The 20562-nt window shown below is 26.1% G+C and overlaps 2 protein-coding genes and 1 non-coding gene across 5 annotated transcripts; 2 read left to right on the forward strand and 1 right to left on the reverse strand.

The window, feature by feature from the left end:
- The first annotated feature begins 3006 nt into the window (after positions 1–3006).
- LOC126908808 (integrator complex subunit 3-like) lies at positions 3007–15099 on the forward strand. Of its 3 annotated transcripts, none has more exons than XM_050691105.1 (16): positions 3007–3840; positions 3898–4065; positions 4398–4663; positions 4726–4994; positions 5100–5245; positions 5759–5990; positions 6064–6143; positions 6566–6758; positions 7312–7482; positions 7567–7840; positions 8339–8542; positions 8608–8849; positions 9303–9510; positions 12138–12322; positions 13932–14299; positions 14605–15099. In XM_050691105.1, exons 1-16 carry the CDS (start codon positions 3763–3765, stop codon positions 14677–14679), a joined length of 3159 nt encoding a protein of 1052 aa, XP_050547062.1. In that variant the 5' UTR covers positions 3007–3762; the 3' UTR covers positions 14680–15099. The 3 variants fall into 3 exon arrangements, with proteins under 3 accessions (XP_050547062.1, XP_050547063.1, XP_050547064.1); XM_050691106.1 differs by lacking the exon at positions 9303–9510 and adding an exon at positions 11305–11512 and having other exon boundaries at positions 3009–3840; XM_050691107.1 differs by lacking the exons at positions 8339–8542; positions 8608–8849; positions 9303–9510 and adding exons at positions 10340–10543; positions 10609–10850; positions 11305–11512 and having other exon boundaries at positions 3011–3840.
- A 1614-nt stretch (positions 15100–16713) lies between these two features.
- On the reverse strand, positions 16714–16785 carry Trnag-ucc (transfer RNA glycine (anticodon UCC)). Its single transcript has one exon. It is a non-coding gene; the product is annotated as a tRNA-Gly (tRNA).
- Positions 16786–16950: 165 nt separating this feature from the next.
- On the forward strand, positions 16951–20343 carry LOC126908811 (GATOR complex protein NPRL3-like). Its single transcript, XM_050691110.1, has 7 exons — positions 16951–17572; positions 17636–17860; positions 18296–18470; positions 18533–18697; positions 18776–18949; positions 19271–19343; positions 19397–20343. The coding sequence occupies exons 1-7, from the start codon at positions 17046–17048 to the stop codon at positions 19693–19695; spliced, it is 1638 nt and encodes a 545-aa protein (XP_050547067.1). The 5' UTR covers positions 16951–17045; the 3' UTR covers positions 19696–20343.
- The last annotated feature ends 219 nt before the right edge of the window (positions 20344–20562 follow it).

Below are 20562 nucleotides of genomic sequence, written 5' to 3' on the forward strand. Positions count from 1 at the left end.
AACACTTGTTTATCCACAAGGTTCATTCTCAGAATCTGAATTTTAAAAATAATAAATTAAATTTAAGTGATATTTAAAACCACTATTATTAAGCTTTCGATTTGAAGATTTTTTAACTAAAAACGGTCCATTTTTAATAATTGAAATCCTTAAAAATATATTAATTTAAATAAATAAAGTTAAAGTAATTAAATTTACTACTATAAAGTACTACTATAAAAATAATATAAAACTGAACAATTAAAAAGAACACAGGGGGTATACGAGGTCGTATTAGAACATATTTAAATAGGAATGTCGTTACTCAAAAAGTTGCAATAATATAATTATATAAGGTATAATTCTTAGTAAAACGTAAAATAAAAAAAATATTTATTGTACATTTGAGTAAAACAATAATTTGAACTAGAACGTATATGTATAGTGTAACTAAGGTTACTATCAAATCTTATGAATAAATAAATGAATATCAATGATTAAACCACTCTATGTGTTAAATCGTAGATTATTTACTATTTACATGTTAAATGATTATGATTTAAAGGTAAAACCGATGTTAAATAAAAATCTTATCTAGTCAATGATGACGCCGTTATTTTGTGTGAAATCACAAATAGAAAAGTATAGACACATACTATAAGAAAATATTGTCTGTATGAAAAATATATTTCATATAATCTGTAGTATAAGGAGAAGAAGAAGTTTTGTATGATGTTCATAAATTTGGAGAAGGCGTATAAGAAAATGCCAAAAGAAGTTTTTATTACCACTTTAAAGTAGACTTTAATCAGAAAAATAGACCAAAACACGTGTACTGATGTAATAGAGAATATGTATGAAATAGAATAAAGTCATAACAATGAGTGTATGATGTACTTGTACTAGAGTATAAAATGTATGTGAAGAATCAGACGATTTCAAAATGAGATTAGGTGTGTATCAAGTTTTTGCTTTAAGCCCTTATTTATATTCTATAATGACGAATGAAATTACTAAAGATATACAATGAGAGGACCTTTAGTGCATGTTGTTTGCTGATAATATAGTGTTAATAAAAGAAAATAGAGAGGAAGTTAACCAAAGGCTTGCAATGCGGAGATTAGCCCTTGAAGAAAAGGGATTAGGAATTAGTTGAAAAAATAAAGAATACATAGAGTATGAGTTTGATGAAAGAGAACACGAGAGTAATGAAACGAGGAAAATAATGACAATAAACAAGGACGTGATAGGTGATAGAAATAGAAGATTTTAAATATCATTTGTTCAAAAATGTGGTTTGACAAAGATGCAAAATATAGGCTCAAGTGTGGGGGGTTAAGTAGTGAGAAGAGTATGGTGTTTTGTGTGATAGGAAAATCCCAATAAGACTAAAAGGTAAATTCTATAAGACAATAGTTAGACTAATTACGTTGTATGGGTTAGAGTGTTGAGCGATTGACAAAAAAGTAAAGATGAAAATGCTTAGATGGATGAGTGGAGTAACGAAAGAAGATAGGTTAATGAATGATTATGTTAAAGGAAACTCATATTTAGCTGGTCATATTCATCAGCAGTAAACACTTACATGTTTAACACTAATGAGAGTAACATTGTCCCCGAAATACGCATACTACACGAATCTTTAGTAATATTTGTAGCTTTTCAAGATAAGTATTTTTAAAAATTATTAATTTTAAATTAATATTTTAAATTTTATAATTTTATTTTGGTGAATCCAGAGTAAATTTTAAGAATATCGATATCGACTATAAAGAATCCCTCAAAAATATTATTAGTAAAATCCTAGTATAATATGAAAATATTTTAAAAAGTATATACATTGGTTATAAATGATAATAGACGTAATTCTCATTAGAGAGCACCTTATATGTGCGTATCGTAAACGACGTAAATTATTGAGATAATAAAAAAAATAACAATTTGAAATTTAATATACACATAAGTATAATAAAACGAGAATACAATACAACGACTAACAAACACGTCTATTATGGTGAGAAATTAAAATAAAACCAATACAAGCAACCACAAAAGAAAAATAAGGTAAATGCGAACAATTACATGCTTTATTCCTTAAAACTTTACGCGATAAACTAGGTACAAAAAGAAGGTAAATTGGGGATGTTTTTGTTCAGCCGTTTAACTCGAACTAAAAGTTCTACACATATTAAACCCCCAAATGCTCAGCAAATCCCTATATAACCACTTTTTATTAAGTCTAGTCCATTACCAAACTTATTTATAACATCAATTATTTATTTCTCTTTAATTTTGTTTATCACAATTTTTAAAAGACTAGTACATAAACCACGTTATAGCTATTGAGTGATGCTAAGAGAATTTCGATTTCTAGTTTTAGTATTGGACTTGTAACAGTATAAATAGTTGGCAATTATAACTTCTCACTATTTATGTAGATAATCGAAAATTACTTTACAATTTATAACTTTAATTTACATTTAAAAGCCATGACGTGTTTTTATATACTTATTACTTAAAAAACACTAACCCTCTTCGCGTAATCGAATAAAACCACTCTACTTTTTTAGATAATTTATTTCTGATAAGGAAGAAAAACGTATTTATTTTTTCCCTTATTTTTTTAACTCATAGTTTGAAAATAGATAATCTCAAACAAATACTTAGATTCTAAATAAAATGTTATGTATATCCCCCGCCATGAAAAAATCCTGAGTACGTTGCTGTGGGTCAAGACATGTTTGAGAAATAGAGGTCATAGGGAAGGGATATAGCCTAAAAATACTAATATGAAGGCAAATAAAGTATTATAGTAAAATATTTCATAGAAGTGTGTTTAAACAATACATTTTCTAATTTAAGTCTTTATTGATTTAGAAAAGTTTAGGAATATTTAATGTTGTTAATAAAGCAATGCATCCAATTTAGCAAAGATGTTTTAGTAGCGTATGATAAATTTGAGAAGCCAGCAACTTTATGAAGTCCAAAGAGTTTCTCTTATATGAGTAAGATTTGCCTTTTTTGATAAAATATTGATACTTATTCATATTTCTAGAGACAGGTGCGCTCTTTATGAAGTTGGTGTCGCTTTTCTCTCTTATTTTTTCTTCCATCTTTCTCTGTTATCATATTTTTGACGGTGAATGTATTCTACCAGGAAAGATAAGTGTGGCACGCTCAAATTTTGTAATATTTTTGCATAAATACATAAATATTTATAGTGTTTTTTTAGTATATACTTTCATTCGATTATTTTTTTAATATCGTACAAATTATACATGATTAAAACGCGCTATGGAATCATGGGGTGCTGACTGATGTGTAGATGATGGTGTGGAGTTTGTAGTGGAAGAAGGAAGAAACACACGTTATCGTTTGTGCGAGCTACAGTTACTATAACCACTGTTGTGGGCCACCAGCGTGTGTTTTTAATTTTCATCAACTGACTGTCGCAACGACGTTAATAACACGAAAAATTGGTTTTTATCACTTTTTAAACGTCCTTGAACACTTATATTCTATTATTCAGTCATTCGACTTGGTTCTGTTCATTAATTGTTTTCTATCTCCAATTAACCTCTTTATCTTAAATTCTGGTGGGATACGTACGACTGAATTACTTTGTAAAAACGTACTACTCGAATAATCATATAACGGCAGATATAGACTGTCAAAAATGGGACGGGTGATTACCAACAACATGCTTTTTCATGTATGTATTGATGAAACGTGAAAGTGTTTTCATGATAGCTACTGGACAAGCTGCGGTAGTCCGACATCGAAATGGCTCAGCAGCAGCAGCAGGTTCAGACTAAGTTATTTACTTACTCAGTGATTGAGCGAAAGGACGAAATTGAAGAGGTGTGTTAAAATCAATTCTGGAAAAAAATAAAACTATATAATCTAACCCTTTTTCAGAAATATGAACGATGTTATGTTTCACTTCAAAGCATCACTAACAGTCTTAATGATCGAGAATATCATGATGCACTTACAAATCACATTAGTAAAGACAAAAGTCAAGAAGAAATTGTTAGTCTTGGGCTGCTGACTGCTATATTATTAGAACCTAAAAATGCCGACAAGGTATGATATAATCAAGATGTTATAGACGTGTTTAATATTTTTGACAAGCTACCTAATTTTTAAAAACTATATGGTATGCATGTATTGTTACATCCATGTAAACATCAAGTAACTCCATTTTTAAATATCATTTTTTATGATATCAAAATATTTTGAATAATTTATGTTAATTTAAATTATTTGATTTTGAAATTTTATTTGAGATACTTAAATTTATTAATATTTACTAATCTACTTTATATGAGTTAGTTAATGTAATATGATAAATTTTAAAATAATACAATATTTTTAATAAGTGTAATATTATTGATCGAGCATTTTTGTAATTACAGATTTATAGAGATCTTACATTATTATCACGTGATGGTCTTCAAAGTGTTATTGCTCATTTGCAACAATTTACATTAGAAAAATGGAGTCGACTTCTTGATAATCCAAGAAAACAACTTCTCTGGTTAGTTCGTGAAATGGTGCGTAATAATATAGCTGGAGTTGATAATTTATGTTGGAATTTAATGAGAAATGCTGCAGGTGGTGATGTGTCTCCATCTAATGTAGCACTTATAGAATATTTCTTAGATCTATACCAAGACCATCGGTAAATAATAAAATTGAACCAGTTTGTTTTAAAAATTATATTTTTTGAAAATTTACTTTCAGAAAATGGTTAGAAAGATTTCCATGGTTAATAGCGTCGGTTGTTTATTCTTTTTTACGTTTCATTGAAGATCATAGTAACCTGATCCCCTTACGAAATAAAGAAGTAGCTTTTACAATATCTCTTTTAAGAGATCGGTTTACTGACTGTTTAGTTATTGGTCGTGATTTAGTGAGACTCCTGCAAAACGTCTCAAAAATACCTGAATTTGAGGCATTATGGAAAGATTTATTATATAATCCTCATTCCTTAAGTACTAGTTTAACAAATGGTAACCACAAAAATATTATTTTTTAAATTAAATATTTTATTAAATTTTAACTTGATTTATTAAAATATTAATATCGCTTGATTAAAATTTATTCAATATTTTCAGGTGTTATTCAAATTTTAGAAACTAGAACATCTAGACGATTTTTACAATCTAGGTTAACTCCTGATATGGAGCGTAAGTTAGTTTTTTTTACTTCTTCTGTTCGTTTTGGTCATCATAAACGTTATCAAGAATGGTTTCAAAACAAGGTATTTAACATATCAATTATTTTATATATTTTTTATTTAATTATTAAAAATATAATGTTGAACATTATTTCAAGTTCCTAAAAGAATTATAATTCAATTATGCATAAAGAAATACTATTGATCATGAGTTTAACAATTTGAGTAAAACTTGGGCATGGCAAATTAGTATTATGATTATTTCGTCATAATTATTTTTATTTTTTATGTTATAATTATAAATGTAAAAAAATTCAGTCACTCAGGGTTTTTGTGAAAAAATACCTAACATAAACAGTCAGAATCTTACTCTTATCTACAGTAACTTATCACATATTTTCTGGCAGTAATTTAGAGAATAATTTGAGTTTAAAATTACTATTTCCATTTTTAATGTGCATAAAAAATTATAATTTCAAAATTATCATGTCTTGAAAATTAAAAAAAAAAATTTGCCTTACTAGCTAATATTATGTAAATATAATTTTCTTAATTGATATCATTTTATCAAAAAAAAAAATTATTTTCTAATTTCAGTATTTAAATACACCTGAAGCACAATCCTTAAGAAGTGATTTAATTCGATTCATTGTTGGTCTTATACATCCAACTAATGAACTATTATGTTCAGATATTATTCCTCGATGGGCAGTTATTGGATGGTTAATTACGTCATGTACATCAAATATAGCTTTAGCCAATGCTAAAATGGCATTATTTTATGATTGGGTTTGCTATGATCCCAAGCATGACAATATAATGAATATAGGTGAGTCAATTTTTATTTTTCTTACAAACGAAATAAATTAAATATATTGGATATTTATTTGTATACTTTTTAGAGCCTGCTATTTTGGTAATGCTTAACTCATTAAGAATTCATCCTACTGTAACAGCAAGTTTATTAGACTTCCTATGCCGAGTAACTATCCATTTTGTCTGTTTTAATAAATAATATATTGATTATTAACAAATTTATTCAATTTTAATTTTTTTTAGCATGTTTTGGCAATTCAATGTTTTGAAGAGCCAAACCCTCTTTGATCATTGTTTGATTGCCTACAGTATTGATATAGTCTTTTTTATATTATAAATTCATATAAATCTGTTCCTTATTGATAAATAATTTATTTCGAATAATTTTTAATTTATGATTAAAAATTATTAGTAGCTGTAGGCAATTGAACATGTTCTTTAAAGAATAAGTATCAAAAAATATTAAATATTTTTGGATACTTTTTTTTAAAGAACATTAATTATCAATATTCTGTAACATTATTTTAAGCTTAAAATTGTTTTAACTTATACTGACATTTTTATGTACCAATTATTTATTCTTTGTAGATTATTCCTAATTTCTATCCTGCCCAATCTGAGCGCATACGCAATGGTATATTTGTATCTTTACGACAAATTCTAGATAAAAGAGTTTTACCATCATTAGTACCATTGTTTACAAATCCAAGACTTGATGGTGAGTTAAGGGCAATGATTCAAAATAATTTCCGTGAATTCTGTGATCCACCTGCTGTTGAAGGTATATATGGTGTTATTTTTAAATCATAAACAGTGGTGCCACTATTGAAGGTGCTTTAGTTATACAATTACTTTTTACTATCTTTTAATAAATAAAATCATTATGCTGAATTGTGACTACTTGTTTATTTGTCAAATATTTGATATTAGTTAATTTTTACAAAATAGAGGTTATGGGTTACTTTTATGAATACTTGTTATATGTCTACTTTTATACAATTTATGTGATACATTTTTTGAGTATATTGAAACATTTCAATATTCTACCAGAATTGTATGCACAGTTATATAGCTGTATATAAATTGTGTTTATTAACTGCTAACAAATGTAAAATTAATAGTTTTTGATAGGTAGTTGTTGGTTAATTTTTTTTGTTTATTATACAAATAAATATTAAATTATTTAGGAGAGTTAGTAATGTGATGATTGAGGGTGTAGAAGGCAGATGCCTCATGACTATTGCACAACTTTAGCATCCCCAAGATGTTTGCTTTAGTTGCGCCACTGACGATAAGACATACATACAAGTTGTACTGTTATCTTTTCTGTTAAGGTGCTGCGTTAAAAGAAGATGATATGAAAGATAATATATGTATATCACTTAAGGAAGAAATGTCTGGGTCTGAGAATGAAGATGTGACTTTTAGCGATGAAGAGTCAGAATCAAGTCCAAAAAAATTAATCATGATTGAAAATAATAGTTTACCTATCATAAAACCTTCAGGTATGTAAATAAATATTTTATTATTATATGAATTGACTGTTATATTTTTAATATTCTAATTAACGACATATTGTTTGTTTTCAGCAAAAGTAAAACTGAAAGATAAAAATTCATTACCATTAGACTTAGATAAAGAAGCTTTACAGACCTTGGGAAAAGAATTAAGGCTCGAGACTGAAAACTTATTCTTTGAAAAAGATAATGAAAGAAAATGTGAAGCTATGGAAAAAATTGTGCAACTAATTGTTCAAGATGATGAAATATATCCCGATATTTTAGCTGCATTAGGTTCATGTCTTAGTTGCCTATTAAAAAATCAAATTGAAGAAAAAAATTTTCCTTCAATATGTAATGATGAGTAAGTTCATATTAAGATGTCAGCTATAAATATTAAAGAGTATTTGGAGTTTCTATACTAGCATTTTATAAGAAGCAAAGTTTTATTTTTTGTACCTATTTAGATAAATAATAAAAAAGTGAATCTTTACTTGATAACAAATTGTGATGAAGGAAAAGCTCTTTAGTTACAAAAGTTACTCATAAGTAGCTTGTGATTTAGCTTAATAATTTAGAATAAGCAAGAAAAAATTTTACCTTTATACTACATATTTATAATGAATTTTGTTTGTATTATATATATTTAATATTATATATATTTTTGTTTATATTATATAACAATTTAATCATTTTCTACAGCAAAAATTAGTATTAAAAAAAATTATTTTTTAAAATAAAGAAGGTTTTAAATATTTGATAATGTTATTAAAATTCTTTTATTAATAATTTTAGTTAATAGTATTCATTTAATAATGTAATTTATATTAAAAAATTAATTTAATTTTTATGTATTTTTTAGTGCATTAGAAGATAGTATTGGAAAACCATTATTTGTCATGTTTCGTAGTCTTACCCAATTTTCAGAAGATGACTCTCGAAGGTTACAATTACTATCAGTTTTAGCTGAAATGAGAACTCATCAAACACGTATTGGTTATTTATTACTTTACTACCTACAAGTTATTAGCACAATAAATATAAACTCTGATAGAAAAACTAATAAGTAAGTTAAGACCTAGTAATTTTTTTAAATTACTTTTTTTTTTAATCATTATTTTTAATTTCAAGATGTATTAAAACAAATGTTTACAAAGAATTTTGTGAGACACAAGAAATTGAATTAAATGAATGCCTTTTGAGTGATCTTCAATTGTGTCAAGATGATGATTTCTCAATGTTTTGTTGGCTTGTTCCTGCTGTATTTAACAACTTCTCTAAAATAACGATAGGAAATGAGGAATTTTTACATTTAGTGGTATCTACAGTTGACGGCGCACAAATTCAAGAAATTATTTGTTTGATTTTACAAGGTAAATCTAGTGAAGCTTATATTTAGACACTTTTTGTAAGTAGGCGTTAAATTTTATAATTAATTAATTGTTGATTTTACTGGAAAATTACATTGCATATTATCAATGATGTTTTCATAGGTAGTTATTATTTAACTGTGATATGAATTTGAGAGTTACATTTACCACTGGGTAAAATTATTATTATTAATTTTGTTTCCTAAAAATTACAATTTTTGATTTGACCACCTCACAAAAACCATCTATATAATTATAAAAAAATATTGTGCAAAAAGAAATTCTTTATAGTTCCTAAAAATTACATTCATTGTTTTTGTCTTAAAGAATTTAACTTTTATTTTTTAGTATAAAGAATTTGATTTTTTTAGTTTAAACAAAGTTAAATGTTATTCATTATAAATTTTATAATTATAAATATTTAAAATATAAATGTCAAATCTTTAATACTTACAGGGAAATTAACTATGTTGAGAGCTGAATCAATACCATCATTAATTAACTGCTCATTAAATTGGGAAACCATAGAACAGTATTTTTTCTGGCAGCTAATATCTGCACACGATATAGATATTAAAGTGATATTAACTAATATCACTAAATTAGATTTTAACAATCATTCTGAAGCTTTGACTAGCATTTTACTCATTCTAAAAAGAGAAAAGTAAGTTTTTTTATAGTGTGTTGCTTTTTAAAATTACTTAAAATGTAAGAGTTATCTACTTGAATTACAGAGCTATACAGTTGTTATTAACTCTCAGATTATTATCCCTAATTTAGGTTATTTATATATGTATATAAATCAAATATATTACACAAATGATCTAGTTAAATATGGTTTATCTTATTAATATCCAATATGCATTTTTTTTTATTATTATTGCTTTCATTAGTCTATTAAGGGCCATAGCAACCTTCCCCTAGGAGGAGGTTTCCTTAACAATTCATACTCCGGGACAGGTGGTTAGTCCGTTGCCAGAGAGTGGGATAGCGACTCTAATTATCGAACTGATCTCTCGTTCTGCAAATAAAGCCGCTCGTAATCAAGTTTCAAACCCTAGGCAGTGCGTGTCAAACATTGCCACGTTACCGACTCATCCACACCATCCCACTATCNAGTTTCTATACTAGCATTTTATAAGAAGCAAAGTTTTATTTTTTGTACCTATTTAGATAAATAATAAAAAAGTGAATCTTTACTTGATAACAAATTGTGATGAAGGAAAAGCTCTTTAGTTACAAAAGTTACTCATAAGTAGCTTGTGATTTAGCTTAATAATTTAGAATAAGCAAGAAAAAGTTTTACCTTTATACTACATATTTATAATGAATTTTGTTTGTATTATATATATTTAATATTATATAACAATTTAATAATTTTGTACAGCAACAAATTAGTATTAAAAAAAATTATTAATAATTTTAGTTAATAGTATTCATTTAATAATGTAATTTATATTAAAAAATTAATTTAATTTTTATGTATTTTTTAGTGCATTAGAAGATAGTATTGGAAAACCATTATTTGTCATGTTTCGTAGTCTTACCCAATTTTCAGAAGATGACTCTCGAAGGTTACAATTACTATCAGTTTTAGCTGAAATGAGAACTCATCAAACACGTATTGGTTATTTATTACTTTACTACCTACAAGTTATTAGCACAATAAATATAAACTCTGATAGAAAAACTAATAAGTAAGTTAAGACCTAGTAATGTTTTTAAATTACTTTTTTTTTTAATCATTATTTTTAATTTCAAGATGTATTAAAACAAATGTTTACAAAGAATTTTGTGAGACACAAGAAATTGAATTAAATGAATGCCTTTTGAGTGATCTTCAATTGTGTCAAGATGATGATTTCTCAATGTTTTGTTGGCTTGTTCCTGCTGTATTTAACAACTTCTCTAAAATAACGATAGGAAATGAGGAATTTTTACATTTAGTGGTATCTACAGTTGATGGTGCACAAATTCAAGAAATTATTTGTTTGATTTTACAAGGTAAATCTAGTGAAGCTTACATTTAGACACTTTTTGTAAGTAGGTGTTAAATTTTATAATTAATTAATTGTTGATTTTACTGGAAAATTACATTGCATACTATCAATGATGTTTTCATAGGTAGTTATTATTAAATTGTGATATGAATTTGAGAGTTACATTTACCACTGGGTAAAATTATTATTATTATTTTTGTTTCTTAAAAATTACAATTTTTGATTTGACCACCTCACAAAAATCCATCTATATAATTATAAAAAATTATTGTGCAAAAAGAAATTCTTTGTAGTTCCTAAAAATTACATTCATTGTTTTTGTCTTAAAGAATTTAACTTTTATTTTTTAGTATAAAGAATTTGATTTTTTTAGTTTAAACAAAGTTAAATGTTGTTCATTATAAATTTTATAATTATAAATATTTAAAATATAAATGTCAAATCTTTAATACTTACAGGGAAATTAACTATGTTGAGAGCTGAATCAATACCATCATTAATTAACTGCTCATTAAATTGGGAAACCATAGAACAGTATTTTTTCTGGCAGCTAATATCTGCACACGATATAGATATTAAAGTGATATTAACTAATATCTCTAAATTAGATTTTAACAATCATTCTGAAGCTTTGACTAGCATTTTACTCATTTTAAAAAGAGAAAAGTAAGTTTTTTTATAGTGTGTTGCTTTTTAAAATTACTTAAAATGTAAGAGTTATTTACTTGAATTACAGAGCTATACAGTTGCTATTAACTCTCAGATTATTATATCCCTAATTTAGGTTATTTATATATGTATATAAATCAAATATATTACACAAATGATCTAGTTAAATATGGTTTATCTGATTAATATCCAACATGCATTTTTTTTTATTATTATTGCTTTCATTAGTCCATTAAGGGCCATAGCAACCTTCTACTAGGAGGAGGTTTCCTTAACAATTTATACTCCGGGACAGGTGGTTAGTCCGTTGCCAGAGAGTGGGATAGCGACTCTAATTATCGAACTGATCTCTCGTTCTGCAAATAAAGCCGCTCGTAATCAAGTTTCAAACCCTAGGCAGTGCGTGTCAAACATTGCCACGTTACCGACTCATCCACACCATCCCACTATCTAATATGCATATATATATATACATATGCATATTTGATATATATATATATCATATTTCTTTAATAAAATGGAGAATACTTTAATTTTATATATTTGTATAATGTAAAACTTCATTTATAAAATTTTTATTCAATTATATTATAATACTAATTTTTTTCTATTTTAATCTTAGGCCAACTCTAGATATATTGAAACCTGTGCTATGCAGGGAAATAAAACCTTTGAATGACCAATTTGTTGTATCTGTGATATCTAGTTGGTATTTAGAACATGGTGAAGTTGTGGCTAATTTAGTGTCTGAATTGTTAATTAGCCGATGTCCAATTGTATCACCAACTAAACGAAAACGTGGTCAAGGTAAAATTTTTAACTACTTGTTTTTATTTCTAGCATTTAATTATTATACAAATGTTTTTTAGTGATTTTAATAAAATTTTTGATTAATGTAATGCATTAAACATTTTGTAAATTTATGTTAATGGTTTGATTACAAAGACTTGATTAAAGGTAGCTTTAATGATTATATGCAAGTGGTTTTAATGATATTTCAAATAAAATACCAATTTTTTTTTTAGCTTAGATGCAAAGCTAAAAAGATATTAATTTTACTATGATGGGTTTTTTTTATGTCTGCTGCCATTTTTTCTCAGCTCTCACTGGACTGATTTATTTTAAAAATATATCAAAAGAACACAAATTATATCTAGTAGAAAACATTACACTTAAAAATTGAAAAAAATTCCTACGTTTTTTGTAAATGGGAGAAGTCCCCAAAAAAGTAACAATTTTTAAAATCGGTAAATTTTGAAATTTTTTAAACTTTCTTTTCTTAAAAATGCCATACATTTTTAAAAAATGGACAAATCAAAATAATTTTTTTTTATATTGAAACCTTAAGTATTTTCCTTTTATCAATGTAAACTTTTTGCAAATCTGACCCTTTACCTGCCCTCAGGGGGGATTCAAAATAGCAATTTCTAAACAAAAATTTAACTTGAGTTTTGAAAATGTTTCGGAAAACTCTGAGCTTTAATCATATGTTAAAATAAAGCATATGTTATTCACTATATGTTAAAAAAAAATTTGTTTCAATGTGCTACCATAGTTAAAAAACATGCTATTTTTGATTAAATTGTGTTTTTTTTTCATTTATTTTAAAATATCTTACAAAGGTTAGTCATAGTAGTGAGTTCACCAGTTTTTATAAAATTTACATGAATCTAATATATAATCAGTATAAATTTAAACATGTTTTGATTATTTTGCCTCCTCAAAGTTAAAAAAAAGTTGATTTGACTTTTTGAACTTGCTCAAATTGTCATTGTTAGCTATACCTTCATGTAATGGACGGTGGCTGCATCAAAAATATTACAATCTTCTGTAATTGGGGTACAAATTTCAAACCTCTCCTGTCAAAATAACTTTTTTGTATTTTTTTTAAAATTTTTTCTGAGATGGAAATTAAATTCAAAGTTCATTTGATTTCTATCTCATTTAAATTGTATAACTTCAATAAATATCAAGGGCATCCCTGTAGTCTCTTTTTGTGAAAAAGAATTTCTTATCATATTAAAATATTTTACTATATGGTTTTTTTTTGTCTGTCATTTATTTTTCTCAGCTCTCACTTAACCAATTTTTTTAAACAATAAGTCAAATTATCACCACTAATGTTTAGTTGAAAATATTACACTCCTTGATTTTGGAATAATCCACCAATTTTTTAAAATTAAACACTATCTCCAGATTTGCATTAAAGTGTTTCTTACATGTTAATTTTAATCACTGTTAGATATCATCTATAATTATGCCAATTATGCCACAACTCCACTGTGCTACCTTTTCTATTTTGTTTACAGTGTTTTTTGTTTATTAATGTTTTTATTATTAAAAAAAAAACTTAGATGTGTAATAAAAAATTTCATTTAAAACTAAAATGTATTTTCAAAAAATTGTTTAATTGTAGGGCAAGGCTTGGGTTCCAGAGGAGGTGTATCTCCACCAACTGCTGAGCGTATTTTAGGACATATGGAGCGTATTCGCAGCCAAGGTACATGTCCAGTTTTATTTCGTGCTGAAGGTATGCAAAAAGCTTTGCAAATAGCCCAAGCTGCTTGCACAGATACTCAGCGTATGCTCTTTAGCAATTTATTCCAGCTACTCGAAGAAGATGAACCTCATGTTCCTTCAACAATCAATAAAAATTCCACTAGTGGTGTTGGAGTAAAAGGTAGAGGTCGAAAAGCTGCTCCAACATTTGGTAATAGTACTAAGCGAAATGCTAAATCAGCTTTAAAAGACCGATTATCAGAAAGCTCTGAAGATACAAGTGAAGTATGTATTATTATTAGTTCATCTAGTTTAAGTTTTCATTGAAGTTCATAGTTGCAAAAATACGTTATTCTCTGAGTATTGAGTGACAATTATTCGTGTCATCCTTTTTTTGTCAATCCATCAGTCTTTTTCTGTGGGGTTTAGCTTAGTAATATTTTGTAATGGATTAATATCTTATGATATACTTCCTATTAGTTTTTAGCGCCAATTATGTATTTGAGTTTTTAATATACTTAGGTGCACTATATTCTTTAAGAGTTTTCTCCAAGAATAGCTAGTTTTTACATAAATATTTAATGTTTTAGGAGGAAGAAGTTATAAAGCCACGTCAAACTAAAAAACGACGGAAAATAAATACAGTTGCTTCTGACAGTGATTGATGTATGCTAATCAATGGAAGATTATTTTAATTGTGACTCTTTAAGTTATACTAATTTGTACAGATATTATTGTTGCCCAACAAATTCCCCCCTTTTTCTCCCTTTAGTGTAAAATTGTTATAAAAATAAAAAAACAAATGATAGGTGAAATTTTTTAATGTTACTAGATTAACATGTTGCTATGGTGTAGTTCATTATTTTTTATTGTTTGTAATATGACTGTCTTTGTACATACTAATATTTTCATTATAAATATAAGTAATTTAATTTTTACAATGAGTACAATCCATTTTATTAGTATGTATCCTAATGTTCAGGGACATCATTTAGGATTATGCTAGACAAGCAAGCTTTTGACTAACCCAACATTTTTATTTTTATTTTTTAGAATTTCAACATATATTAAATTTATATTTTTAACGCTTTTGATAGTTTGTAAGCTTCTGACATATTATTTTATTCGTTATTACACACGCACAATCATAACATCGCTTGATTTAAAATCAAATGATAACTGATAACAGATGTTAGAACTAATTATGGTTACTGTAACATGGTGATTTTAAAATTGCGCAATTTGTCAAAAGTTATCGTGGAAAAAATATTTTTCATATCAAATAAAATTTGGATTTTTACTGTTTCATTGATTACATTTTATACTCGGAATAGCTCGGCCTAGTACGAGTATTGCACGACATGCTCTGATTTATATTGAAAATTTAGAATTGGGCAAATTACCAAGTTGCTCCTACCCCAAATGATGCAATTAAAATACTTAAAACAAGAAATAAATACAAACAGGGTATTGTTTATTATGTATTCTCGTTTAATTAGATGTTTAACGATTTTCATGTCTTAAGTGTATAAATGAGGTTTGACAGTAATAAAACTGTTAAAACTAACAATAAAAAATTGATACAGGTAGCACTGATTTATTGACAATTCTACTTTAATTTTTTGACCAGCAAAATTGATATTTCAATATTATCTTATTGAAGGCATGCATCAAAACTATAAATTGAATGTTTTTGCGATTTTATGGCTATAGATAAAAGACTTAATTTAAATAAAGACTTATGATATTATTCTAGCATTAAAGTCATAATACTCTTTGTTACTCGGTAGTACTAACACACGAGCGCACACATTAATACTAGTTGTATTTAGAAACTTATATTAAGCGTGTTTTGATGTAATTTTAGAACATTAAAACTTTAGGTATTATCATTCTAAGATAATTTATTTAAGTTTCTCTCTTAAATATTCTAAAAGTACAATATTTTTGGTTAAAAGTTATATGATGGCTTTCGTCATCTCACCTTATAGTTGGAGTAAGATAACAAATATAGCAATTTTTAAGAATACTAAATTTTTTAATAAAGAGGATGAAAGAGACAATAAAAAAAATCACGGTATTAAGTAGGATATGGAAGAAGTTGTGGTGCAAAAATTAGATTTTAAATCTATTCCCAAAAGTCAAAAAAAAAAAACTGTAGAAGCTTAATCTTGCTATTTTATCCTGACTTATCATTAAAATAGATAACTTTATGAATTGAAACAATTAAATAATATTAAATTATTTTTGTTGTCAGAGACGACCAGTAATTTTTGAAAATGCACCATTTATTATATAAATTTAAAAATAATGATATCATTAAGTGTGAGAAAATATTAGTAGGTTTAGCGTAACCATTAAACCTCCAATTTATTCCAGTGATTATCGTTGCACAAAAGATATTAAGCAAATTTTTTTTGCAAGTATCAAAAAATATGCTATAAACAATATAACTTTGTTTTCTGTGTATTGGCACTATTAACATTGATATTTTTTTCAATTACCAATGATAAAAATTGTAATTTAGATTAATACATAATAGAAATTAGGTATGGCTTTAGTTTTAATTTTAGCTACTACAGATCCTTCAGAAATTACGATTTTTTTTTTCTTTGAAATAAAAAACAAAATTTATTACATATATGATTCTCCACTTTTAAAGTCGTAATAAAACCTGATTAAAAAAACACAAAAGTTTATGCGATGGCCGGGAATCGAACCCGGATCAACTGCTTGGAAGGCAACTATGCTGACCATTACACCACCATCGCATGTTGATACAGTAAAGAAAAATATTATATATAAATCTAAAAACTATATATATTTTTATATGAAGTNTTATGAAGAAAAATATTATATATAAATCTAAAAACCATATATATTTTTATATGAAGTTGATAATACTAATGTAATGATAACTGCTGTATATACGATAATGGCATTAATTTTCTTAGGATTTGTTGGAAAAGAATAATTTTCTTTTGTAAATATATACTAATTTTTTATTAAAATATATTTTAGACCTAATAAAATGAAAATAGAAACAAATCCTATGTGTGTGTATTTAGTGAAAAACGACAGTAAAGGAGATAAATTGTTATTTCGATATCCATTTGGTAATATAAATGGTACAGTAAAAACAAATACAAATGAACCTTGTAAAAGATCGTTACATAGAAATGCATCACTTGATGGAGTTTATTACTCACAAGAGCAAACAGATTTTCTTGATGATGTTATATCTAGTTTATTTGCAGTAAAAATGGATTTGTGTGATCGTAAATTTGAATTAAAAGTAAATAATATTCGCTTTATCGGACATCCTATACAAATACAAACTGGTGGTAGTAATCGAAAAAAAAAACCAGAAAGTCCTTCAATTATTTTAATTAATGTTGTATTCGCGTTGGATGCTTTTGCTCGTCGCCAAATTTCTCACTGTTACTATGATTTGAGTAAAATGATAGGAATTGCTCTTGGGCATGAAGAAAAACGATGCTCATATTTATCTAAACAAATAAAAAATATGTTAGCCATACATGATTCTATGGCTTCAGGGTAATATTTGTTTTATTTATTTTTCTATTTATTATATAACTAATTTTTCTTTAAACATTTTAGGTCAGATGCTGAAGTAGATACTATTACTGAAAACAAGCATTTTGAAAAAATTTTAGAAGAATGCTCTCTTGCTCAAGATTTAAAAAAAGTTTATAATGATGTTTGTGCTGATGGTATCATTAGATTAAAAGTAAACAATTGGATAGAAATAAGCTTTTGTTTGCCACATAAAGTTCATCATTTTTATAAAGAAGGACAGTACTTTGAACCCGATTCTATAAACAAGTAAAACGTTTCTTTTTGTTTGTCATTAAAAAAAAATAACTGATATATTTGAAAGTATATTAGAAAGTGAGAGTAAATTTCAATATTAACAATTCATAAGAAAATCCCTAAGTCAGTTACTTTTAAGTTTTCTTAATGGGTTTTTGGGTAGAGNCCTTTTAAGTTTTCTTAGTGGGTTTTTGGGTAGAGTACTAGGTGTGAATTGAGACTAAAGAATCTTATAATACGATGCATTAATAAATAGAAGTATTTTTTTGCAGTTGTAATTTTAAATATTTACAATAAGAACTCATATTAAATGTATACAAAATCTTATCAGATATATCAAGAAAAACTTGCTGTAGTTAATTACTGCTGTGCCTTAAACTTTATGTATAGTTGAATATACCATTTTTATTTTTCAATAATATAAAATATTTATTATGTATCTTTAAGATGTTTAAAAGGTCTTAGACCTTACCATGGATTACTATTAATGACAGACCGTAAAAAACTATTAGAAAATTTACCTACTGATTCTAGTCCATCAATTGTGAGACTAATTAATATGTATAACCCAGTTAAAAGTTTACAAACATTATCTGCTGATGCAGATCTCACCATAGCCCAAGTAAGAAATAAAAATTAGTAGTTAATTTTTATTTAATTTTAAATCTGTCTAAATATCAATAGGTATTTAATATTGCTGGTCATCTGATATATTGGGGAGATGCCATTGTGATATTTCCTTTATGTGAAACAAACATGTATACAATTGCTCCAAATGTTCCTACTGAACGAGAGAGTAAATTTGCTATTGAATTTGAGGATAAATTTCCTGATCATAATTTATTAGAGGTATTTGTTAAAAAAAATTATATTTAATTTGAGTGTAATTTACTACTTTTAAAATTAATATTTTTTTTTGAAACTTAGGTAATGAGTGAATTTTCACTTCCCACGTCATTGCAGTATAAAATGTGTCCGATAGAAGACAAAAGTAGCAGTGCTACAATGGTTCAAATAGTTATATGGTTATTACAGCGCAAAATTTTATTACAATTGCATACATATATATATTTTATGCCAACTAATAAAGGCCTAACTGTAGTAAGTAGAAATATTTTTAATATTTACAATTTTTTTAAATATATGAGATTTATTATTTTTGTGGCTATCTTCCAAAACTGATATGTCAATTTTATTAAGTTTTCAAGAGAACAAATACAAATTTATAATTTCCATATTATCTAATGTGATTTATCACTTTTAAATTTTAAAATAAAGCTTATTGATAACATTTATTTTTCTATGTAATTCAAAAAAATTCTCAAAACATAATTTTTGTGACATAAACTTTTGGATGTAAGCCACATATTTATACTAATTCATATGTCTACCTTTTTTTTTTTTATATATACAAAAATATAGGCAAATGTCTATTCTGAAAAAATGATTGATAATGGACAACCATCTGAAACTCCAATGACTATCTATCAAACAGGTTCAGAGAGCTNGGACAGCCATCTGAAACTCCAATGACTATCTATCAAACAGGTTCAGAGAGCTGGTTTAATTCATCTGTTTGTAGTGCCGAAGAGTTATTTCATAGTTTGACTGAAGAAGAGCAGTCAGCTTTGATGTGTATACCAGCATCTGCAAATCCTTATGATTTTCAACTGCTTATGAGATTATTAAAACAAGGTTATTTTACTGGTGAACATCATTTAGAAGAAATTATGTATTTAGAAAATCTAAGGCGGTCACAGTTACTACAACTATTAGACAAATTTAAAGATGTTTTAGTATTAGTAGAAATGGAAGATCCTGCTATTAGCAATTTTTACTCCCATTAATAAAGTTGATAAAGTATAATAAAATAATTATTTATAAACTTACTTCAATTTAATCAAAGATTACTATTGACATCTTCCAATAAACCTTTGGTAACTTATACTATTATATAATTACTTTTTTAACATTTAATTTTAGGTATTTATTGTAAATTATAAATTAGTTTTGTACAAAGATATATCTAATTATTTTATTATTAAATTGAAAAAAATGAGGTATCATAGTCTAAATTATTTAAAATGAATACTTGTTAAATTTTTTATTATAAGGGTCAAAATACTTCTTCATTTAAATAACTTTTTTTATTAATTTTTATATAAGTCCAATGGAAATATAATCTTTTAATTTATTAAAAATTATACTATACATTAGAAATCTTAATATTACTAATTTAGTATCTCATATTTAATTGTATGATTACCATCTCAAAATAAATACTATTGGCCTATAAATTTTCTATAGATGAGTTTAAAAAATCAACAAAAAGCTAAAAATATTAATATACATGAAAATATATTAACCCATGAGTGCTAAAAAGATCAGCCTAGTCTCACTTCTACTTCTAGTTCATCTTTATATTTGTGATGGTTTATTTATATATTTATATTCAGATTTTTTTTTAAATAAAATAGTTATTACCTAATTATTTCGTGTTTTTTAAATGCGCGACAGAACTAGAATTTAATAATAGTAATTAAAAAAATTATTGATAAAAATAATATAAATTTTATTATGCATTGATTAGTTCAAAATGGCAATAGTATTTTTAAAAGTTTATTTTAAATTTTATGGTGTTTACATGTAGTTTTATGATTGTAAATTGTTGTACGATTATAGATAGTGTAGTAAGTTCTTTGTGAATTATTCCT

Source organism: Daktulosphaira vitifoliae, unplaced genomic scaffold, assembly GCF_025091365.1.
Source record: "Daktulosphaira vitifoliae isolate Bord-2020 unplaced genomic scaffold, ASM2509136v1 Scaffold_12, whole genome shotgun sequence".
Taxonomy (NCBI): Eukaryota; Metazoa; Arthropoda; class Insecta; order Hemiptera; family Phylloxeridae; genus Daktulosphaira; species Daktulosphaira vitifoliae.